The sequence below is a fragment of the Camponotus vicinus genome, unplaced genomic scaffold (assembly GCF_025532165.1).
Source record: "Camponotus vicinus isolate PSW18456_S1 unplaced genomic scaffold, iyCamVici1.0 SCAF_13, whole genome shotgun sequence".
In the NCBI taxonomy this organism is placed as follows: domain Eukaryota; kingdom Metazoa; phylum Arthropoda; class Insecta; order Hymenoptera; family Formicidae; genus Camponotus; species Camponotus vicinus.
The window spans coordinates 4,055,399-4,079,839 of NW_028141949.1; the positions used below are offsets into that span (position 1 = coordinate 4,055,399).

At 36.8% G+C, this 24,441-nt stretch overlaps 4 protein-coding genes across 14 annotated transcripts in view; 1 reads left to right on the forward strand and 3 right to left on the reverse strand.

Annotated features, from left to right (window-relative positions):
* Positions 1–2,199: 2,199 nt before the first annotated feature.
* LOC145963759 (bolA-like protein 3) lies at positions 2,200–5,037 on the reverse strand. 3 transcript variants are annotated; one of them, XM_083085964.1, is made up of 5 exons: positions 4,890–5,035; positions 3,920–4,212; positions 3,135–3,322; positions 2,960–3,048; positions 2,200–2,875 (listed from the first exon to the last, which is right to left on the reverse strand). In XM_083085964.1, exons 3-5 carry the CDS (start codon positions 3,313–3,315, stop codon positions 2,810–2,812), a joined length of 336 nt encoding a protein of 111 aa, XP_082942090.1. In that variant the 5' UTR covers positions 3,316–3,322; positions 3,920–4,212; positions 4,890–5,035; the 3' UTR covers positions 2,200–2,809. The 3 variants fall into 3 exon arrangements, with proteins under 3 accessions (XP_082942090.1, XP_082942089.1, XP_082942091.1); XM_083085963.1 differs by having other exon boundaries at positions 3,920–5,037; XM_083085965.1 differs by having other exon boundaries at positions 3,135–3,261; positions 3,920–5,027.
* On the forward strand, positions 4,549–7,138 carry LOC145963754 (sodium-coupled neutral amino acid transporter 7). The gene is made up of 4 exons (XM_083085951.1): positions 4,549–5,060; positions 5,339–5,699; positions 5,788–6,037; positions 6,316–7,138. Exons 1-4 carry the CDS (start codon positions 4,961–4,963, stop codon positions 6,970–6,972), a joined length of 1,368 nt encoding a protein of 455 aa, XP_082942077.1. The 5' UTR covers positions 4,549–4,960; the 3' UTR covers positions 6,973–7,138.
* Positions 7,139–7,192: 54 nt separating this feature from the next.
* Positions 7,193–13,634, reverse strand: LOC145963745 (E3 ubiquitin-protein ligase RNF123). 2 transcript variants are annotated; one of them, XM_083085929.1, is made up of 11 exons: positions 13,130–13,634; positions 12,439–12,764; positions 11,305–12,291; positions 10,784–10,920; positions 10,558–10,661; positions 9,884–10,200; positions 8,978–9,802; positions 8,451–8,779; positions 8,205–8,370; positions 7,980–8,126; positions 7,193–7,861 (listed from the first exon to the last, which is right to left on the reverse strand). In XM_083085929.1, the coding sequence occupies exons 1-11, from the start codon at positions 13,228–13,230 to the stop codon at positions 7,542–7,544; spliced, it is 3,759 nt and encodes a 1,252-aa protein (XP_082942055.1). In that variant the 5' UTR covers positions 13,231–13,634; the 3' UTR covers positions 7,193–7,541. The 2 variants fall into 2 exon arrangements, with proteins under 2 accessions (XP_082942055.1, XP_082942054.1); XM_083085928.1 differs by having other exon boundaries at positions 8,978–10,200.
* Positions 13,635–13,773: 139 nt separating this feature from the next.
* Positions 13,774–24,441, reverse strand: part of LOC145963744 (SLIT-ROBO Rho GTPase-activating protein 1) — a 60,263-nt gene continuing 49,595 nt past the window's right edge. For all 8 annotated transcript variants that reach the window (XM_083085919.1, XM_083085920.1, XM_083085927.1 and 5 more), the window contains 9 exons: positions 23,829–23,957; positions 22,951–23,172; positions 22,332–22,607; positions 21,276–21,871; positions 20,973–21,194; positions 20,712–20,782; positions 20,453–20,633; positions 19,933–20,209; positions 13,774–17,549 (listed from right to left, as the gene is read on the reverse strand). In XM_083085919.1, the coding sequence (XP_082942045.1) occupies positions 16,311–17,549; positions 19,933–20,209; positions 20,453–20,633; positions 20,712–20,782; positions 20,973–21,194; positions 21,276–21,871; positions 22,332–22,607; positions 22,951–23,172; positions 23,829–23,957 (3,213 nt within the window). In that variant the 3' untranslated portion in view covers positions 13,774–16,310. The remainder of the gene's footprint in view (positions 17,550–19,932; positions 20,210–20,452; positions 20,634–20,711; positions 20,783–20,972; positions 21,195–21,275; positions 21,872–22,331; positions 22,608–22,950; positions 23,173–23,828; positions 23,958–24,441) is intronic.

Sequence of the window (24,441 nt, forward strand, 5' to 3'; positions counted from 1 at the left end):
TTTTTGTTCTACAAACTCTTTACTAATCGTTTTTAAACTCTCGACGAACTTCCACAAACGTTCATGTAAACGCCAAACAAACGTCTCATTTTTGCCAGGGATATGATCAATTATTCGAATTCATAATATGTATTAAAACAAAAGAGATTACGCGCAGTAAATAATATGTAATAAAACAATTAATAAACCCATAATATGTTCTCATATGTTCTCATCATTTTGATCCACAATTATGGATCTAGTCCGGACACGCACCAATCGATGGTTTTACCATGGCATCGAAAAGTAGATCTGGCTATGTAGTTCCGTCGGCTCTAAAATGGATCCACGGGGCGCCACTGCGCGGCTTAGTGAAACCGTCACACGAAAAATGACGGCATGGCCCCTCTCAGGCTTCTCTCTGTTAGAAGGTTGCTTTTGGAAAGAGACAGAGCTATACACCTCCCTTACCGCAAATTTCACAGCCCCCTCGCCCATATGAGCGCTTTAGACTCCATTCATATCTTCTTAGGTCCATGGGTCAAACCCGAATCACTCGAAAATGCCATAAGAGCATATGCCAATCAGATTCATGAATTTTACAACAGTTGCAGAGCAGCTTTTTCTGCTGAATGCAGCCAAATAACACATGATATCTGTTCTTTATAGCTGAACTGGCTGCTCTGCTACACTAGTTCAAGGTTATATTTTTTTACCCAATGTATTATAATAAAAAAGGATAACAAAAAGGACCTCTGAACTTCAGCTATACACAACAGATCTACACCCAGAAAATAATTAGTATTAGATATCCACTAGTATTAGATATTCTTCATGGGCACTAAGGATAGTCGCGAATATATGAAAAGCAATTATTAGAGATGCTGTAAATATCCGAATGTCCGCAATTCGAAATTTTATAAATACCTACAGGATATGTAAACCAATATCCTAGATATCCAACATTCGGTTGATTTTTACATAAATACATTTATTATTAATATAGGACATTTATTATTATATATTGATATTTATTTTTGCATGAATATTCATTCTATATTCTATGATATATATATGACGGAATTCGCCATCAAAAAAAATTAACCGTCTATGGTTAATTTTTGGAATTCTAGGGCTACCTCTCGCAAAAGATAGAAGAGATTCCACAGAAAAATTTATCCAATAGATACCTAATAAATGTCTAAATATCTATTTAGTGTCCGTGTCTTCTATGGATAACTAATAAATGTCTAATAAATGTATAAAATATCTATATTTCTCGAATAACTACCAGGAATATTTATTAGATGTGTATATTTGATCTACATATTCATGTCTGCTAAATAACTATTAAAGATATCCTCTACATGTGCACATGTTATCTACATATCTACATCACGCAAAAAAAAACGAGGCCACTAAATTTTAGAATAATTTTTTAACATTTTTCAATAGCAATAAATTAGCAAAAAAATCACCGTATTGAGATGAAACAAAGAAAACTTGAACACTTCTCTTAAAAAGCAAAAAAAATCAAATTTGAGTTACAAAAAATGTTTTACAAAATGACGTTAGAGCCGATTCTCTTGAGCAATATGCAACACTTTCTGTACTTTTATATATATATATATATATATATATATATATATTTATTTATTTATTATGATTAAGACTATTATTACGCTTATATTTTATGTTTAAAATATTTTCCCCCAGTATAAGCAATAAAGAAAATTAGTTAACATTATAACTCGAATATATATCATTATTGTCAATGAATTGTATTATTTGACCGATAAAAACACTCATAATAACATTCATTTAACGTTTTATCGTCGTGCTGTATTATTTAATGTAATAATTTTAATGTAAGCTTTTGTACTGTGTTCTATGCATACGTCGCGCGCGGAAACTTATTATTGGATAATATTATTATCTAATAATTCTAATATAATATCTATAGTTCTTCATTTTAAAATGATAAAGGAACGCAATCACGCACATTTTTTAGAAATTTTCAATTCAAAAATATCATATTGTTGGTTTCAAAGTTTGGAGAAACTTGAGATTTCTGAACAAGTGTATGAATTATTGGATAAATTATTATAAACAATTATTTAAAAGCCTTTGTAATCTGATGAAAAACGACTGTCATCGACAAAGTATTATGAAAGTGGGATAATTATAGTTTCAAAATAAGATATTAATTAAAATATATAATAAAAACTAATCAAAATTATATTTTTTTTACATCTTAATTATCTTCAATTATATCTTAATTATCTCATAATCAGCACAGATCTTTTTTATATATTCACAATATTCACAAGTGCATTGTAGTGCACTTTTTCAATTATCTTTCTTTGTATTTCACATATGTAGTGTATATAATAATAATTATATAACAGTCAAGAATAAAAGTATTATATAAGAGATATTGCAATAATACATTTTACAAATTTTTAATAACAGTAGGTGTTTTGTCATATATATACATACATATAATATATATATATATATATATATATATATATATATAACTCATTGTTTAAATTTTAAATTATGCCTTTTTAATAATTTTCTCGTAATTAAGATACCTGATTTATAAATATAAATGAATCAGGCCATTTAATTAAAAAAAAATAAGACTTTCTAAAGATATCTATTATTTTTTTACAGAATTTCTTTTTATAACATTCTCTTAAAATTTATATTAATAAATTTAAATTTATCCTATAGAAATATGTATATGGATTTTTTAAGTTTTGTACTAAAAATTAATATTAAATATTGTTCTTGTGTGTGAAACTAAAATCGTGTGTAGAAAAATTTATGATTGCGGGATACTTGTACGTATTCGAAGACCGTGCATATCTTTAATTTCTTCTTTGAGTACCTATAAACATTAAATAAAATAATTTATAATAAAATAATTGTATTTCCATTAATATAATTATAATTTTTTCTTGAAAAAATTTACTTCATTAATAATTCGATGTTGCTTTATGGTATTGAGTCCTTTGAATTCTGGAGCAACCACATTTATATCAAACATAGCACCGCATCCTCCTAAAATATAATTGTAATTATATTAGTCAAAACAAACACTTTTTGTGTTTAAAAAAATACTACATAGAATACAAAATAATGTTCACCTGAGACATCAGTAACTTCGATCAACTGAGCTTGAGGAAATCTGTTCCTCAGGATGGATATCATTTTTTGCTCAGCCTGTTTACCTGCAAGCACACCATTAGGTCCGTTCCATAGCCGAGATAGTAACTGCAACAGTTTGGTTTTATTCATCTTTCTTATTGTGATCTTCCCAAGTGTCATCCCTTATCTATAGCATGCAAAACATTGCTCAAGAGGGATAGAAAGAATTGAGCTTGAGCAAAAAATTTGTTAATTTTATCAAAAATGTACTTCATATATTATTTTTTGTTTACCTTTTAGATAGACTTTTTTACATTTTTAAATTGTAATAAAATTTATAATAAACGAATAATATTAATATTTATATAAAAATATATTAATATTTGAATAAAAAAAAAGAAATAAGCATAAAAATATATTGAAATATATAGTTGAAATAAATATATATCTATAAGTAATAATTTTTTAAATAATATAAATAATTATATATATATATATATATATATATATATATATAAAATATATATTATTAATAAATATTTAGTTTCAAAAATTTGTCTTTTTCTGTATTATGCTCAAAATCCAGAATTATTTCTTATTGAATGCAGAAAATGCAGTATTTATTAATAATTTGAAGGCTTTTCTTCAGCTGCGTTATATATACCATTCGTAGTCAATACACCAAGTATATAATCAGAAGAAGAAAAAAAATTGAAATAAAATATAGCTGAGATAGGATTTAAAATATACAAAGGAGATACATATACATGTGCAATTAACATACCGATATACCGCGAAAACTTGACCTAAATACATGTTGAAACATAGTTGGACGAAACACAGTTGTTCTGCGTCCCGCGTTTATTCTTTTTCCTCGAAATCTCGTTGTTGACGAATATTTTTTTGTCGAGGATACTCGAAGAAATGGACTGAACGTGTCGCCGGCAGATTCGAACCTAACCTCTATTTCATCCCACGCGCACACACGGATGTTAGGTTGGGTTAATGCCAATCAGCTGATTTCTGATTACGCACGAGTACTATTCCATATGAATGGAAATTGATCGCATGTATTGTCTAATGCATGTGGAGATTTCGATGAAGAGATTATTTCATTTTTGTTGTAAGTTTGAGGTTGTCACGAGCCACATGCGTTTTTTTATTTAAATAATAATTCAACAAAAAAAACAAGATCATTCAATTTTTACTTTTTTCAAATGTGTCAATCAAATAACAAGTAGGAAACAGACTTATTTAAGTTAAAATAATAATACAGATCTCTTAATTTAATATGATGATAATATATGATTTAAGATCTCTTGATTCAATAAATTTGCTTAATGAAATGTATCCAAATGTATCATTGAGTTTTTTTGCGCCCTAAGATCTCGGGTCCCCAAAAATAAAACGCCATCTGTTCAATCGTCAAGTCGTGAATATCTGTGATCTGTACTTTTGTAGTCCGATCGAAGACGCAATTTCAAGACGAAACATGCCTTACCACATACTGCAAATGAGGCTGAGACATTGGCCCATATTCTGAATCCTCTTTTATCGATAAAAATGCTCCTAAAAGCGGCCTGTAGCCAATCAGAAGGCTTATATGCCATTTTTAGAGGCACTTTTATCGATAAAAGAGGATTCAGAATATGGGCCATTGTGATTAAATGTTGAATTCGTTCGTCTTCATTTTATGATTGTTGACCTTTACCCCGTGAAACATATGGACTTTGCGTATCGGAAGAAATACTTGCCACGAAGAACAAAGCCGAAATCTCGTTAGAGTTTTAATAATTGAAAGCTGTGATCGCGTGGATTATCTAACATGGATTATTTAACAGACTCCGAGTGGCTGAGCAATAATGATTTGTACTTATCAACTGCACCGAGTCCTTCAGCTGCGCGTAATAATGAGATTCGAAGAGGTAATATGACAATATAATATGAAATATTATCTCCCTAACCTATGGATCGTTAATGTTGTTAAATCTATAAGTAAAATCTATATTAATGAAATCTACATATGATTTGCTTATAATTAGTAAAATAAATTAAAATTGAATAAACTAAACTATATAAAATAATCTCTGTTTCCATTTGATCATTTACAACTATAATAATGTAAAGAATGTCAATATTACGAGATATGGAAGAACTAATAAAGATAAAATAGATTTTTTTCAACATTATTTTTGTATCTCAGGTGCTGGTATCTTGGGAACAATCTTCTTAATTATAAACACTACATTGGGCGCTGGTTTATTAAATGTTCCACAGGCTTTTGATAAGGCTGGTGGAGTAGGAACTTCTATCATAGCACAGTTTGTTTTTCTTATATTCATCACATCGGCACTGGTCATACTAGCCAGCTGTAGTGATAGTACAGGCAGCAATACCATGCAAGATGCATTTGCTGCATTATGTGGATATAAATATCTTATTTTCTGTGGAATTTGTGTAGCTATTTACAGCTTTGGTTGCTGCTTAACGTTCCTAATAATTATAGGCGATCAATTTGATAGAGTCTTTGCTACATATTATGGTTTGGATTATTGTCATACTTGGTAACTATTACGTACTATAAGAAAAAGAAGAAATTATATCAATCTGTAAAATTTCTTCAATATACAGAAAGAACTTAAAATATTACAGGTATTTATCCAGACCACTTGTGACAGCTTTGTCCTGCAGTATATTTATATTGCCTTTATGCTTTTTTAAAAGATTGGACGTTTTGAGTTATGCAAGCTCCATTGGATGCATAACCATAATATATGTTATATGGTTAATAATTTATAAAAGTGTCACACAACAGACTGATACTGTACCACCTATAAAAATTTGGCCAGACAATGGATATCAAATTTTACAAATAATACCCATTATTTGTTTCGCTTATCAGGTATTTGAGTTTTTAATCTATCATTATTTTATATATTCTCTTAGTAATGTTATTTAAAAATATTATGTTTATATAATATATGATATAATCTTTATATTTATGTTACTATGTATCAAGATTTTTATATTCATAATTTTTATTTTTGTTATTATGTATCATAATTTTAATATAAGTTTTATCAACATTTATCTATAAGAGATATGCTATTAAAAACAAATTATTATATTTAAAATGATGTATATATACAGTATGCATACTCATATACATATTTAACACAGAGTCACATGACCGCAATACCAACTTACGCCTGCATGAAGGACCGTCATCTGGGAAAATTCACTCTATGCGTCGTGATTAGTATGCTAATTTGTTTTGGTGCATACAGTATCGTCGGTTATTTTGGCTACCTCACGTTCGGCAGCGGCAAAGTACCGAGCGATATCTTACAAGGCTACACCGAGAAGAGCGTCGTACTGACTGTGGCGATAATCGCAGTCGCCATCAAAAACTTCACTACTTATCCCATCATTCTATACTGCGGACGAGACGCGCTTCTCGGTATCTTCAACGTTAATCTCGATCGAATTGGCGTTCGTATAGCTGTCACATTGGTTTGGTTTATCTCATCATTGGTCATCGCCATTCTCGTGCCGGATATCTCACCGATTATCAATTTACTGGGAGCATTATCTGCCACGTTCATCTTCGTACTGCCAGGCATCTGCCTCCTGCAAAACGTACTTCTTAAGGATTCAGAATTGTACTTGAACAAAAACCGTTTATTGATCGTCTTTGCCATTTTCCTGACTGCACTCGGCGCTTTCGTATGCGGCTTCGTATTTCTAGAGACTCTTCAGGATCTTTACAAAATACCGTCTAAATCGCCGCCACTGGTCACCGGTTTTAGGCAGTTTAAAGAAAGTCTATGCGTATGAATATTATTCGAAATACATATATTGCATTTATTTTTCTACGAAAAATTAGATTTTTTATTATTGTTAACGACGATCTGTCTCAACTGTATCATGTTGTACATGGAGCGTACATGTGAATGGAATCGAAATGCCGATAGAAAATAAAATTAAGAAAATTGATCTGTAATTTTGCCATATTTTCTTTTACTTTTTGTAACGTTCAGATAGATAAGAATAAGACTGATATATGTATAATTTTTATTAGCAAGTTTTTATTTATAAATTCACATGCGCAACTTCTTTGCTCAAAATCAATATTTTTTTATACCTTTGCAATCCTTCATTGCCAAAATTTGCTCAATATAGCAGGTATATATAATATATTTGTGAATATATATGAATAAAGAATCTTGATACTTTATATAATCTCTCTTTCTGTCGTTTGCTTTTCTAATTTTTACAGAATTTCTCATCATGATAAAAATTACGATAGTTTTATGAATACTCGATGCGACGAGTATATATATTGCAGAATTAGAGGACTTTAATACAATATATGCAACCTGTCCACGATGATCTTTATCACTGGATCAAGAAGTCACTCTCGATACTGCGAATTCACTAATGAAATCGTGCAACGTATTCCCGCTTAAATCTTCGACTTTATCTATGGTCGCTTTGCAAAAGAAACACTCCCTCGTATTGAGCAGATGACGATCTATGCAGGTACGACACGTTTGATGATTGCACGGTTTGAACGTAGCGGCGATCGGAAACGCGTAGCAAATCGTGCAAGTGTCATCGTCGTCGCTTATCAGTTTAGTATCGGGTAAGAGCGTGCGACAAGTATCGAGATACTTTATCATTTCTGTTATTCGGCTAATTTCCTCCGTCGTCACATCTTCCTGATCTACGAAGAAAAAACGAAACATGATTAATTAAAAATATTATTAATTAAATATTAATGAATATTGGAGAAATAAATACTTTTAAGATTATATAGTGTTAAGTATACTCAAAATACTTACAATTTAATAATGAGAATGGCTTTACATTTTTCGTTTTTGTATTTTTCAACTTTGTATCACCCAAAACAAAATATAGAGAACTGATCTGGAAGCTCGGCTCTGTCAATAAACTTCGCGTGATTCTAGGCACTTCAATCGTCGGTTTCGCTGATAAGAGAAAAGCAAAATTATTAAGACTCGTTCTATACGTATAGATGAAGTTTCTTTTTTCATTTTAATATTTACCTGCAAAATCTTTCATTTCTTTTTCGAGGAGAGCCAGTAGAATACCGATAACGGCAGCTAATATAGGAAAATGATCTACAGATTCTAAATCTGGTATCTCCAATAGCACTACGTGCTGAAAACAACTCGTCTGCGAACTCATTCTGTTCAACACTTGACAGAGTAACTGAAATCACAAGTCGTAACAATCAGAATAGTCGTAACAATTATAGCATAATCATTTACTAGATAACATCACTCGCTTACTTGACATAATCTGGCTAATAAAGTCTCGCTGGAAGACTGTGTGGGATCGCTAAAAACACCCGGAGCCACCGTAGAGATCATCTCCAACACTCGGAGCAATGAAATCGCTAAATCGAAGCAAGTGGCACAGATTTTCAATTGTCTCGATTCGATAAATACTCGCTCCGGCCTCGACGACACGTTGTGAATCTCTTGCACCATACCGATGAACTCGGAAAATGCCCAATTCAACTGATTCAATAGTGAGTTCAAGAATTGCGTGGTAGCCTGAGAATTTCCCAATAATACATCTCTCACATGTGCTTGATATACCGCCGATGGACATGGTTCTAAAACAAATCTTGAAGGTACTATCTCGTGAAATCGAAATAAAATAAAATCTTAATGTTTATAAAAATTCAAAAAACTTCGTTGATACGTTTACATTATTTGATATTTTGCAGATTGATATAAATAAATTTATCACAATTTTACAATGTTCCAATAAAAAAAAAATAAATAATATTCTTCAGTAAAAAAAAACATACTTATTGGCTGAGAAATAGATTCCTGCTGCAACAGTTTTGGGCCGACCTTCTTCGAAAGATGCGGACTCTTGTCATATCGGAAAGCGAAACCGTTGCCCTGCCAGAATCTGACCAGAACCCAGTTGGATTGCGCCCACGCTCTATTCTCATAAGGCTTGAGTAGATTCGTGATGACCTTTATTCTGCTTTCGCGCGGTACGTTTTCCAACGCTTCCAACGTCAATGGATTCGATACGAAACCCGCAAGCGTGAGTATCAGTACGTCCTTGGAGTTGGCGTGCACTATGCGTGGATCGAGGAAGTGATCGCACAGAAATTCGGCGGCGTTGCGCAACATCTCTCGATAATCCGGGATGTTCTCGATCGGCGCGGTGGGATGCATATGAGCGCGCAGACTGACGCACAGATCAGAGAGTGTCTCCAGATAGAAATCAGGCACGAAACTGAACATGCACCCCTGCTGACTGGCAGTTTGCAAGGTCAACGTGACTACTTTAAGCAGCCAAGCCAATTGCGCTTGCTTTTCCGCCGAGTATACGGCAGCCCTGATCCACGCCATATGTCTCGCTTGTTCCGACAGTTTCTTATTGAAAATATCTGTCGTGCGGAGCAATTCTCTTTGAATCGCTTCTGCATCAAGATCTTTTGTCTGCGGAGTCGTCTCTCGCTCAACATACTTGAGCTTTGCCTTGGTGTCAGCGATCGCGTTAACATACGCGGACATACTGTCGCGTAGACTAGCCACCTTGGCCAACTGCTTCTTCGCCGCTACATGATAGAACAAGATAATACCGTCTAATAATTCCATCAACGAGGTCGCCGGATCTGCGGGACCGTGACGTATTGGAGTCTTGTCTTCTCTAGTATGTGTAAAGAATCCGAATCTTTCCAATATCATTGAACTACCTTGATTACCCGCCGCCGGCGGATTGATGTTCATTAGGCGCGGGAAAATAGCCGCCGGTATAGCCACAGGCAAATCAGCCAGTGGCCTCACGCCGCTGGCGACCACGGCGGTGGTATATGCGTTATTCGACGCTTCGTGCATAGTTGTCGTCGTAGCACTCTGTTGCTGTTGCTGCTGTTGTTCCATAGCAAGGATTACCTCATGATCCGGACCTAGGAGGCGTAGCAATTCGTTCTTGAATGTCTTGTTTAAGTGGGTTATTACGCCGCCAAGTCTGTCGATTCCAGAGTAATTGATCGATGCATCGTAGAACGCCCTGCCCATTCCAATTTATAAGGAATTTGCTATTACGTAAATCAAACGTCGCTCAATAATACTTGCGAATAACGTATATATAATGAGAGAAGCGAATGCTTATATATACTTAAAAAGAGAGAATAAAGAAAGGGGAAATCTAGTCCCAAATATATCGTTGTGCAGAAACGCGAAAAATAAAAATAATAATGCAAGCGTTAAAGCGTTTTACAGTATACTATGTCTAGATATATAAAAGTTATAAAAATTATATGTATATAAGACACACAAGCTTGGTTGGAGGTGTCTACGTTACTAAAGAGAGTCGAATCCTTTTGCAAGTACGTGTCTGAGAATTCTTGTGGTAATGCCTTATCACCTGCAGGGTATATAGACTGGGCTTGTTCCAATTTCAGTGTCCCATAAAATTCTGAATGCAACCAGAAGTCGATGGAAGCAACATAATGTGATCGGCAAGGGTGTCTGCAGAATTGGTAAAACGTCTGCAGGTTTGCTGACTAAATGTTTGATAATTACGCGAACGATTCGCGTGTATAAAAGAGTACCTATCCGTATCGTACGTGACACGCACATTGTGTACTTACACGACTGGATATCAAGTTTTCTTGAACGAAACGTTTGAATTTCCTTAAAAATATAGTCCTTGATGCCGGTCTTTTAGGCGTTCCGTCGTTATTATTTAACAGGGTGACTAGTAACTCGACTTGTAACGCTTCTACCTCTATGCAAAGAAAATACAATGTTATTGTTGCATTTGTAAAAATGATATAATCGCGTTAGTAAATTTAAAAAATATTGCTCCAAAATATTCATTTTCTCGAAGAATACTAAAAAAAATTTAATAACATTGATATGAATATTTATATATAAATTCTATTACAATTTCATTTTTAATTATTGTTCCTATTAAAAATAATAAAATAAAACTCTCTCTAAAATAAATTAGAGCGATTAAAAAGTTATTATTAATAAAAATAATTATATTACATTATTGTATATATAAATAATATATTAATTTTTTTACTATACAAATAATTATATTAATAAAATTATTGCATAATTATAATTTGCAAATATAAACGTCTCAAAAGTAATTTAATCGTACCGGATATGGCAGTTTTGATGCGCTCACAGGCATATAAGTAATTAGTTTTGTTCATCTCGATTGATGGATCCAAGGGATTCGTTTCCCACCAGACCTTTTCCACCACGTCCGTGAGTCCACCTTCATCCAGTGGTTTTACGTGCACGAAATTGGCGAAACGCACGCGATCGAATAGCACATATTGTAGCAAATGTTGCCGCGTAACGGTGTGCTGACAAATCTTCGTCAGCAGCATCAAACTTTTACATTGGTCTGGATATTCGAGCAATAGAGAAACGTGTCGAAAAGCGGACAATAAATGAAGCACCGTACTCTCTAGGCACATCTTAATTTCATGCTCCTCCAAAAACGCCCATAGAAGATCCAGGCAGATAATCGGTCGCGTGCTATGACTATTCGAGAACATGGACTTTGTCGTAACATCGTCTGTGCTTATGTTGCAAAGTGTCCGCATGAACGGTACGAAAACTGCATCTGTGACATATGGAACAGTAAGCAATGGGCCAATGTGTTTCAAAATAGATCTCGCCAGACACATGAGAAATCCTTGAGCGCTCAAAATTTTATCTTCCAACAGAATATTTTGCTTGTCAAATTTGTTTTTAGAATATTCAAACAATTCGATCACTTGCGAGAGCCATTGAAAAAGAAGCACGGCTTGGCGAACTTGTGTCGTCGGTGGTGCTTGCAATGGTTCGTAATCCTCTACGGGATATCTAAATGGTATGGAGCCGAAATTTGCTGTCAAGTTTTCGGTAAAGGCTAAGCTAACGGTAGGAAAATATGCGATTCCGGCGCCCATCGATATATTCTCGAACGCTTTGCCTAGACTTTTGCCGTTTCTATAGAAATCTATCGTTCCGTCATCCATGTCCAGCGCGCAGCCAATAATGTCGCCTGTCAACCAGGATTCCCCATATTTGTGCGTGGTTACATTCCACTTTCTTACACGATTTCCATCATAAGCGTACGAGTTTGGAGTATCCCCTGACAAAAAAAATAAAATATTTATAACAATTGAAATAATCAATCCTTGTGAGATTAAAATGAGTTATTTAAAATAATCATATTTGTTTTTTCTTGAAAAATTTTAAATATAACACAATATAGTTATATGATAATATTTCAATTTACCAACGCCATATTGTTGATTAAATTTACATTGAGCAGTTCCCCATCCAACTTGCATCACTCCTTTGGATCCTAATTGTACCTCATACATCCATTTTCCTTTGAATACTCCTGTATTAGCACGCATTGTACTGAAACTACTCTGTGAATTGACACTCAATCTGTCAGGGGAGACGATACAAAGACCATGGTGCATAGATATATCAAATCTAACAATATGGGGACCAATACGACCCTCTCTGTTATCCACAGAATTTTGAGTGTCAATGTATATATTCAATAAAGATCTTCTAATGTACTCATTTACCCGAGTCAAATCCTGTACTAATCTGAAACATCAGTCAAAATATGTTGGTTAATAAAATAAATTAATAATGTGTTGTAAAAGGAAAAGAAGATTATATATATTAATGTGAAATAAAATAAATTATTTAAAAAAAAAGTCAATATAAATATAATCAATATTTTCATGTGTTGCATTTATATATGTAGATTTTATATAATTTAGAGCAAAACAAATAACAGAGAGGAAAGATTAGAAAAAGATAATAGAATTTGTAGCAATTCCAAATAAAACTGAGATATTCAAATCCTGACAGATTAAAAGACAAAAATACTAAAAGATACTTGCAGAAAATACAGCTTTAAACAGATAAACCTAACGTTCTGCTTTTCATACAGAAGGAAATCGTACCTCGATTGTCCAGGATGATCTTCATTGGCTTTAGCGCTAGCGACACGAAACTCGACGAGGCTCGCGCCAAAGATTCTGCACATGATTTCGTCCGCGTCCATCGCTGCCACTGAAAATTTATCGGACGGACAGGCAGGCAGACAGGCAGGTTAATTTGGAACTCGACGCGACATCGTGGAATATTTTTCGAGCGAAGACTTTTGCAACCAAGCTCGTTTCATTCGCCGCGTTAATTGTCAATTTGCGGCAACGGCAGGTGATAAGAGATGATTGATAATCGACGTCACTGATCTCAAGCTCGTATTATACAAGGAAACCCGCCGACGTCGCCATATCCGCTGTCATACACGACGACGACGACGAAAGTCACTGCCCGCCACGATTACTACTCGTTATTGACGAGGGACAACAGAGGCAACGCGCGCGCATGACGTTCGCGCTTCAGGCGCGGGAGAGGGGAGGATATCAGCTGATGCATCAGCCGATGATCAGCGCGCGCCAATTGGAATGCATTGTTACTCGTAAAATTAAAAAGAAATATAAAATAACAATTGTCAAACTTTCTGTAAGTGTCGAGATGTATTTCAGGATAAATACGAAAGGACGCTGTCGGTGCTAATCGGATCAAATAAGTACACTCGTAATATAGTATACAGCCTGTAAGTTCGTTTATTACGATATCCATATGTATCATTAGCCTTAACGGGAGAGATTATCGATTAAGCTATTACATTCCTCTCGGATCATCCACTGATAAGACGTGGCTACGCTAAATTATTAACGCGTATTAAATTACGTTTTACAGATTCGTTTAAAAATCGTTATCGTTCGGCGCGCGATTGGCACCGTATAAAAAAAATACGAAGACTGGAGATCATTATACAAAATATATAGTCCGCGGACATAAAGTAATTTAAATGAAAAATAAAGAACGACACAAGGAGGCGGGGGAGGAGGGCAACATTTAAAACCGAAATTGTGAAAGATCGTTATTTTTACAGTCAACGGGAGCGTATCCTTGGCTTTGGTATTTCTTAGTGCGGTGGGTATACTGCAATGCCTCAACGAACTTCACATTCGGTCAGTGTTATTGCATTTGAGATGATTATTTGACCGACAATTCTCCGAGATACATCGTATATTTCGGGACCACCGACAGATAATTTTGATGATGAATGATTGAAAAGAAAAAGAATCGATTTTTTTCCTCAACCGAAAATGACATATATAAATTTGGATCATTAAAAGTACAAATTATCTCTTCTTGAATTATATAAGCAATTATTGTTATTTACATCTCAGTTTAAACAGACTTGATGCGTGCGAATATCAATTCTGTAAGTCTATAAAAATATTTAATACTGAGCGTTAAAAGAGAAAAGGCAAGCAGAGAAACTTTAAAATCAATTCCGAATCTATCAAAGGTGATTGTCAAAATTAAAAGTAGAGATCTCGCGTAACGAAATATCGATTAAAAATAACACAATCGCAATAACACCGACAACGCGAGGACCGCGTGCTAAACATTTAATCGATACACACATAAAGTTGAGGGGAGATACTGCGAATTCGTCGAGCGAATCCTCTCGAATACGCTTATACGTTATCGTATAGAACACGAGTACAAGTTTCTCTTCTTTTTCAATCGATCGATTATAGGGAGAGGCAATACGTGGGAATACGTCAAAGTGTTACAGAAGTGTCTTTTTTTTCTTCCTTTTCTCTAAACGACTCGTTGATATCGGAATTACGATGAGTAACGGCTCGCGACGCTGCGTCAATCGATAAATACTCGCGTCGTCGTCGTCGTCGTTATGTATAATAATCTAGCTAGATTCTCCTTCCTCTTTATCGCGGATATATCGAACATCGCTGGATTAATTAGTACCTATAATTAAGACGGTACGCAATATACATACATAACGCACCCTATTATAATAGACTTATCGATAAAGTCGCGGGACCCTCTTCTCTCTTTCTCACTCACTCACTTCTGCTCTAGAACGCGAGAAATCTAGACTCACATCCAGAGAGTTAATCGATCAATCGGGCGGGTTGGGAACAGCTTGCGTTTTTTCTTTCTCCACTTATTTTTTTCCTTTTTTTTCTTTCAAACTCATGCTAACATTCGTTCGTACATAAAGGAACCATTGAACGCGCTTGCCGCGGCTCGCGACACGCGACAATACTCGTCAAGAGCGGCGATAGCAGGAAAATCTATTACTGACACATATATGCGGGCACGCGCTAAAAAATAAATTACATTATGTCGTCCAACGTTACAAATTCACGTTCTTCGATGCTACGTCTCTCTCTCTTTTTCTCTCCCTTTCATTTCTTTTTTTCTCTCATTCACTCACTCATTCACACACGCACGCACATACTCTTTCTTTCGCTTTTTTCATTATTTTTTTTCTCTTATTCTTATCTTCGCTCGATGACTAGAAACATTACTTCGCGCGGATCATTTGGTAAAAAAATTATGCGAAAATGGAAAACATCTGTAGAAAAAATAAACTCGCCCCCGCGAGGATAGCGCCGTGGTTTCGCCTTGCGTGCGATTACTATAAAGTAAGTTTGCGCGCGTGCCATGTTTAGCACCGTCGCGCGAATTTATAACACGCGTCGCACACTGCGCTATACCGCGGTAGCTCTTTCCTTTCTTCTCGGGCACGATAATTAATACAGTAGAAGTCCTCGCGACTGGGCGGAGTAACTGGTCGATGGGACGTGTGGTCGCGCTCTAATCGTTCTAAATCTACACGCTATCGTCTCGAAATGGCGAAATCTTGAAGGTCGATCTCCTTTTCTCTCATCGAAAGAACGATCGGTCTCGGCTCGGCGTTTCCCTCGGCAACAGCCTAGTTTTCTAATTTTTTGTATCTTTTCAATTTGCAATTTCACGTATGCCTGAAAAAAAAGGCGGTTATTGTCAAGTTGTCATTCGAGAGCGAATAACTTGCGTAAAATGTAAGATTACGAGGAGAGTCGGCGAAAAGGAGACTCTGAAATTTTCGAGGCGTCGACTTTAAAAGTCGAAAAGGTAAAATTTCCTTGAAGCTCGAAATTGGATTTGCATTTTTCGTCGGAAGGACGATATTTCGGCGATTGCCGGGGGATCCGACCGCGTACCAATCGCGAATAATGTCAACTTTTTCGACTGTGCGATTATGGCAATCTTTTAATTGGCCTGCTCCGCGCTCTGCGCCTGTTTCTCGATCTTGCGCGCAAGCTCGGGGCTCATGTGTGGATGCGGGAACGGCATCACCGGTTTGCGCAGGATCGTCGGCTTGACCTTGACCTGCGGCTTGAACGACGAAACCACCTGGCTGCCGCCGGTCAGATGCATGTCGGCGAACTTGGCAACGATTTTGGGGGTGGAACGCGGCGGTAGAGGTGACCTGAGCGGCACCCCTCCTCCACCACCACCTTCCCCACCCCCGTTGCCGCCGTCGACGGCGATCTGATTCGAGCTGGCCGACCGGATGATCTCGTCGTCCTCCGCGTCGACGACGACGACGACGCCCGTCCCGTCGTGCTGCTCCGCCGTCTCGATCCGCTTCAACTTGTTGCTGGTAATGGTTTCCGTTGTATTTGCGGTCTTCGTATTTTTCTTCAGGGTGCATTGATTCTGCTTAGCGAAACGCTCGGCGGCAGTGCTCATGTCCGGCGATTCTGGACCGCCAGTCGGCGAAGTGGCCGCTTCCGCTCGCGAGGGCGGCGCTTGCTGTTGCGGCGGCATCATCATCGTCTCGTCATCCGAGCTACTTAGACTGCTAGACGATGCGGACTTTTTGCCAACTGGGTCTTGCGCCGACAGCGGTAGATCCATCACTAGATCGGGTGTATGTTTTTGCCGCATTTCGCGGAATTCCTGGGATACGCGAGAGTAGGACGACTTGGGGGTAGGCGGTACCACTGTCGTGCTCATCAGCTGCGTCTGCGAGGTGGCACGACGCTGCCAGAGCTCCCGATTCGCCGAAAAGTTCGGCGTCTGCTGCTGTTCCGGCTGCAACTCGTCGTCCGGCGTCACGGTCGTCGTCATCGTCGTCACCGTTGTCGTGGTCGCCGTCGACAGGGAGTTCGCGTGCGACAGCTGCAGTTGCTGTTGCGTCATCATGCTCTCGCCGACGCTCTGCGACTTCCAGTGTTGCTGTTTCCGACTGGCGCCGCGCTTTGATGCGATGCCATCCAACGAAGATATCGCCGCCAACACGTTACGCTCGACCGAATTCTCGTTCGCGATTTCCTCGTTGCCACCTCGTTGTTTCTGCTGAATCGAGTTCTCGCCGCCGTCGACGCATTCAATGCCGTCCTCCGACGAAATCGAATCCATGTTGTTCCGATGATGCTCCGAATGCTTCTCATTCTCCGTAGGAGTGGACACCCTGACCAGCCTTGACGTAGTCACGGAATCAGCCTGCGAACAATCACGAGAACAATCGTAGCGAGGCTTGAAGCGTGCGTGTTCGCGAGAAACTAAATAGGTGTTTGTGTTGCCTGAGCGAAGCCGACAGACGAGTCTCGTTTACTATTGCGGGGGATACGCAGATACTACGGAGTCGTCTTGATCTATCAGCGATCGTGCGCGCTGTAATGAGATACGAATTATTGTCGAATTATTATCGAATCACGTTTTTCATATCTATACAGGAAATCTCGCCACTAGTGGATGTACTTTCGTTCGATCACATAAGTGAAAGGAACCTTTTTCTAATATTTTAAGGTCGATCAATTTAAAAATTATGTAAATTACCTGAAAATAATCTTCAATTCGTGAAATACATGTAAATCCTCTATTTTTTTTAATCCTTTTAAATACAGCTTATCTTGATTAAATAAATTTTAATTTTTTCAAATTTTTTGATATGTATCTTAATATTGAATATTAAAAAACATATAAACGAATTGCAAAATAATGAGAGATCATCGATTAAATTCCCGGACCAAAAAAAATCGATAAAATTGTACAAAGAAATATGTGAAAGGCCATCCAATGGTAGTAGGATACCCTGCATACGATTTTCCATGTAACAACGTGTAGATAAAAATTAGGACAATGAGTGAAATTCAATGAAAAATTTACAACTGCACGATACAACGATAACGTGAGATAAAAATACATAAAGGGGGATGTGCCGAGATCGATCTGACAAAATGTACTCGATAAAAAATAGTTTTAAAGGTTTTCATCCAACAATAATGTGTTGTTTCACGCAAAGTGATGAAAATAATTCGTAATTCTTATTTCAACCACGATTGATCCAGAGAAATAAAATTTTCGAGACTACAAATTTTCAAAACACACAATCGCTCGCATGCATAAATTGACGCACATACATAAACAGTAAAACAGTACAATTTAAGACGATTAACAAATTTATGTATAAGGATTAAAAACTGCTCGTAAAACTGCTAGAAACAGACAACGTAGAGCGAATGTATTATCGGTGTTATACGATGGATTAGTTTACTTATTTCCTTTTATTGTCCGAGGGATTAATAGAGTTAGACTATAAGGCTATTGCAGTGGATGAGATTACTCTCATTACTCACCTCGGAAGCCGAAAGGATATCCACTGGAAGCAGGCCCCCGCGCGAACGACATTCCTTTTGATCTCATCAACTACAGAGCGAAGAAAGATACGCTCTACGAAGAAACTTTAAGAAACTCACAGTATTGGTAAGAAAAAAAAAGAAAAGAAAGATCGAACACTCCCCTATCGAAATTTCGAAATATCGCGATCAATGACACAAACAACAATGACAGAATAATCACACAATTAACAATAACACTGACGGCCAGTTTTATCGAACAGTTTTTAGTCCGCGTTTCGCTCTGCGTGTAATATGCACGTGCGGCGCGAAACGGCTTGGCTTTTCTCGCCAACTAAAGGGCCAAGAGACTAAACGTATATCTGGAAAAACAGCAACCATCCCAACAACATTAAAACAGTCGTTAACAAAAAAAGAAAAAAAGATCGCAATGAAAAACAAAAATTAAAACGCACATACACACACATAATATACACAATAACAAAACGGTGCACCGAAGGATACAGACGACGCAAGACAAGAACAACCATAAGGCAAGACATGCAGCACAATATATATGAAACATGTATATTTATATTTTATTTACAGAGATGTGTACAAAAAGTGTCGTATAAAGTCCTATAAAGTATATATACTTGCAGTTCCGAATTTAAATTAACTTAAAATAAAAAATCTCTCACGCGCGTAAAGTTCTCTCCCACGTCTCGTCGTCTTCTCTGATGGTCTCGCTGCATTTTATCGGTTCCGTATGCAAAATTTTAGATTTATATATCTCAGAATCACGACAACCAATATCATTTCGCGATAGACTTGCTAAATTATTTCGAATTTATCATTTTATTTTCACTAAATTTTCAATCTTTTATCCGAAAAAAACTTTTCACGAAGAATACTGGTTTACAATCAATTACGAGTAAAGATTCCAGAACGAAGCGATGCGTGGATAATATGCGAGTGCAGTGCGCAGGCAAGAGATTTCGTGTAGGCAATTCTACATTGTGCATTCCAAACGCGCGCTTTCGTTTACAGGAACATAATAGAAATGAAAAAAAGTACGTTGCAGCTCTCTGGATAGGCATGCACCGAGGTGTGCGTTTGAAAGAGATATGACGAGACAATAAAATCCGTTCGCGCGGTGTACATCAGTATGCATAATGTGATCAATAAAAGCGAGAACGAACACGAAGAGGGGAAGAGAATTGGGCACAGATTAATGGTCAACTCTACTAAACGGTGGTTTCCAATACCTCTCGACTGATGATCGGCTGCGCCGACGACGAGATGCAGGGCACGTTTGCCACGGACGCGATAATACCGCTGGCGTTACTATTGTCCGTTATTATGTTCGTCGTGGCAGATGACATGTCGGATGCCGCGCCGGATGACCAGGTACTCGGATTTGCCGACGGGCCCATCAATGGTGAGTTGTTGCTCGACAGTACGCTGTCTGCCGAGCTAGACGCTCTTCTACGCATGGATTCCTCGCTAGACGATTTTAAAAGTTCCTTCTCACGCTCTTCATCCCTAAGAAAAACGCAGAAAGTGCCAACAAAACAATTAGAGACTGACTAATATACTTATAATAAACTTCAACTTGAATTGTAATTTAATTAAAAATATAAGTCAACTTGAATAATAAATTAATTTAAATATGATATAGTTTTAAATTATCAAATTTCAATTTCAAACAATTTCAATGAATTTTTCGTTAAAATTGTACGAATATATATTGTAGTTTATCTTTATTACAATTAAAATAGTACTAACTTTATCTTGAGCATGATATATTTGTCAGGAATCAGTCCTTCTCTGCCGGCTAGAGCGCCCCGCCACCAATCATTACTAACTTGCGTGTATAATGTCAAAGTGTCGCCCTTCTTGAAGCTCAGTTCTCTCTCGGATCTTGCGTTAAAATCGAATTGCGCTGTCGCTTCGAGATTCTCAGATTCTAAACAAAACAACCGATAGGCTTTTATGAAAATATTTCTAATATATTCCAGCAAAATATATTCGAAAAATGCATTACCGTCTTCAGACGGGTAAACTTCCGAATCCATATCTTCTTGGACTTGATCCGTCGGCGAGTCACCCACGTCCCTAAATTATGAAAATAATATCAGCATTCAAATATAACAGAAATTCAAAGAATATCTAACAATAAAAAGGAATATTAAAAAATAATCGAAAGATTGCGATGTCTATTAAATAATTTTTTTTGTCTTTTACATATTCGTGTATTGTTTTAAAATATATAATATATTTAATAATAAATGAAACTTTTGCTTACGCATCGTCAGGCTCCCTGCTGATATACTTCTCGTACTGAGTACCGCCGATGTCCTCCGGGAAGATTTCTTCGCAGAATGTGATGATATTTTTAATAAGCTCGTTAACTTGATTCTGGTACTGAACTTGATCCTTGTCTTCGGGAACGGGCACCAAGGTTGGGCCGAAGCAGATGGCCAAATTGTACGGATCCATCATGTTTTCATCTGAGAATTCCGACAGACTGTCCAAACATAGATTAAACTTTAAATCTGACACAACTTTTTTCACACATACACGTTTCTCATAGAGCGATAATACTTACTGATTAAGAAAAGCGAAGAGATATCGCATGACGATCACGACCGGCCTCGGCAGACTCGCTATCATCTCTTTCATCTTGTTGACAAAGTCCTGTTTCGATTCGAGCTGCGCTAGCTCCATCAGATGTTCAAAGTAAATAATGGGGAAGAGCGGTTCACGTAGCTCTCTTAGATAAAGTTTCAACACCCCGGCGACGCTATTAATGTCCGAAGCGTCGGTCACATCTGCCAGTGGGTCTTCGCCACGCTCGAACCACTCACGGAAATTGTTGATTTCCACCTGCGAACCTGATACACGGAAGATACCCTGATGGTGCAAGCCATACAGGTTGATCACCCGAATACAACTCTTCATGATCAAAGGTATCTCTTGATTCGTGCTCTCCAAATACTCCTCGAGCGAACCACCAAACAGCTTCGGCTGGCCATTCATCTGTAGACGACCGATTCGCTTGCGGCGCGCCTGCTTCTGCTTCGTCGCGGAGATCGAGGGATTCGGACTGGCGTTTGAGCCATCCAGCAGACTCTGCCGGATGTACTCCTGTTTTGCATCTAGCCTGGCTATTCTCGACGTGCCGAGAAGATACTCCCTGAATTTCTGCGAACATGACGCGAGAGTCAAGAGTGTCAATATCCGATATAATAAATCATGTACTGCGAATTTTTATTTGCATGTTTTCTATGTTGAACTCAAGAACTTATAATTACTGAAATTTATTACTTATTATATTAATCGTTGTTTTATGGAACACAATTTAAAATTCTTAATTCTATTTCTATAATCTAAATATAAATGAAAATTACCATATGCGGATTTATTTCTGAATTCTTGCTTCTCGAAATTTTCATGCGAGGATTGTTTTATTTCGAGAAAATAATAGATTCGAGAATAATTTCGAGACATTATTCTCTTCGGTCGTTTTCTATTCTTGTCCCTACGCGCACTTTCTCTATCTTTTGAATGCTAATGCGACGATCAATATTCTACCGCATGGGCGCGTGTCTGTCTGTTGCTCGTCGCGAAGGAAGAGGAGAGAGGAGACTTATGTGTTACTTACAATGAGGTAGAATTCTTCAGTCTCCTGTCTATCAGCTCGCAGCTTGATCTGCAACGTCTCTGGTGGCCTAGACGTGGGCACAGCGTTCTCGCCAAAGTATCTCGAACAATCATAATCCTTGGCAGTCAACATCTCGAGCAGACTCGCCTCCGCGGTCTCCAAAGTCTTCCATACTTCTTCCGACTCGGTTCGGAGAGACGTCACTCTTTGCTGCAACTGCTGCAATCGTTGCTCCATCTCCGAATGCAGCATCTTCTGTAATTCGGGTTCCGGCGACTATCGGAAACAGATAAATCGATAAGTTAAAAATTTTAACACGGTGGAAATGGAATTGCAAAGAAGATTTAATCAATCAATGTCTTTTCTTTTACATTATATATATAATCTATTATAATATTTAAGATGTAACTTATATAGTTTATAATATTGTGAATTTTAATAAAATGATGAAAAAATTTACTTATACATTTTTTATTATAATTAAAGATTTATTATATTTTCTTAACACAATATAATAAATTAAATTATACCATAATTTGTTGTAAATTAATCTCAATTTTAAAAAACAAGATGTATAAAAATTTAATGAACTTTATAATAATACAAATTCGACTCGTACCTCATCTCCGCGTTGTCCTTGGAATTCGAATTTCTTGGGAATCATAAAGGCCGCGTGATGAGACTCCATGAATCTCTGTTTATCCGCCCGAGAGTCGAGCGCACCGACAAACGCGGCTAATTGTTCGGCGCCAGATTGTAAGGAACGCTGCCTGCCTTCCTCCGCACTGCAGTGCATCAGCAGTGCTCTCGCTATGCAATTGTGGAATCCAAAATCCATGCACTGCAGGGGCGAACACAAACACGTGATTACACACACGTTATTCTTTTTGTACGTATCTATCGTTTGTATAGTCATAACGAATTGAATCGCTGTAAAAGAAGCCGTTATTAATATATTGAATAATGTGATGTCGTAATCTTGTCAACTCAATCAATTCAAATTACTTAAAACAAATTACTTGCAAGAAATAAACCATAATACTTTTAAATCTTTAAATAATTTTTAAATAACATTGTATATTGCGAGATAAATGTGCTATGAGTGAGGGTACACATGCAATAATTCAATTACATTTTATTATATTCTTTTATAATAAATAAACAATAAAATTTCTGGTGAAGCACGCAAAATTTACACTCGGCATTTAATGTATGAATGGATAGTTTTTCATTTATGATTTTTTAGTCGACTGTATCACCTTACTTTGTAATTTTAACAATCTTAAAACAACAAGTTTGATCAATATCTTCTACTTTCTAAGTAAAAGAAAAAAGTTACATTAAAAAAAATATATTTTTAACGCGGTAAGCATTAAATTCTATTTAATTCGGACGATTTGCGTAGCGACGAACGTTAGTGCTACAAACAAGTGCAACGATGCGGAGGCCGGAGAAAGCGTGGTCGCGAGGTCAATGGAGTGCACGTGCGTAACTTACATCGATGAGGTCGGATAGGTCGTCGACGAAGTACTTGTGTATCGTCGTATTCGACGCCTCCAGGCACAGGATGTACTCGTTTCTTGCCTTGAGTGCCTTTAGCTTCGCCTCCTGGTACTTGCTCTTCCTCTGAAAAAGGAAATTCCGGATCAGACGATGCGCCTCGAGAATTGGAATCTAGACTTTCCGTGCTAGAATCCTTATTTCGCCGGATAAGTCACTTTGTCATTATCGCGCATTTTATATTTTTAACGATATTTTAATTATAAAAATGTAATGATACATGATATGAAACTTTTAATTAGTTCTTGTAACTACAATATAATTTTTAATATTAATGAAGAAAAGAAATTACTCAATTTTTTTTATAAATAAGTTATCGTACATATTTCAGGAGAATATATACGCCTATCACATAAAAAAATACTGCGACTCCTACATTTCTTATAAAGTTTGCGTTCTTATAACTTTAATGCGAGCGATGACATCGAATGCGACAACGAGTCGCTTGCACGTGTTGTCGATCTCTTTTTTTTTCAAGCCGCTTTGGCTCTTATACTTTTCTCTCGATGTCCCTTTTGCTTCCAGGCCGTTTCAACCATCTGTCTTATCG

Bases quoted from the DNA above. Each gene is read 5' to 3' on its own strand.
- LOC145963754 (XM_083085951.1), top strand. From the start codon at position 4,961: ATGGATTATTTAACAGACTCCGAGTGGCTGAGCAATAATGATTTGTAC. The intron at 5,061-5,338 runs GTAATATGACAA...TTTGTATCTCAG, and splicing joins TAATAATGAGATTCGAAGAG to GTGCTGGTATCTTGGGAACA. The intron at 6,038-6,315 runs GTATTTGAGTTT...TATTTAACACAG, and splicing joins TTATTTGTTTCGCTTATCAG to AGTCACATGACCGCAATACC.
- LOC145963745 (XM_083085928.1), bottom strand. From the start codon at position 13,230: ATGGACGCGGACGAAATCATGTGCAGAATCTTTGGCGCGAGCCTCGTC. The intron at 12,765-13,129 runs GTACGATTTCCT...CTGATGTTTCAG, and splicing joins GATCATCCTGGACAATCGAG to ATTAGTACAGGATTTGACTC. The intron at 10,921-11,304 runs GTACGATTAAAT...TTCTTTGCATAG, and splicing joins CATCAAAACTGCCATATCCG to AGGTAGAAGCGTTACAAGTC.
- LOC145963759 (XM_083085963.1), bottom strand. From the start codon at position 3,315: ATGACACTTGGGAAGATCACAATAAGAAAGATGAATAAAACCAAACTG. The intron at 3,049-3,134 runs GTGAACATTATT...ATTATATTTTAG, and splicing joins CGAAGTTACTGATGTCTCAG to GAGGATGCGGTGCTATGTTT. The intron at 2,876-2,959 runs GTAAATTTTTTC...TAATGTTTATAG, and splicing joins AACATCGAATTATTAATGAA to GTACTCAAAGAAGAAATTAA.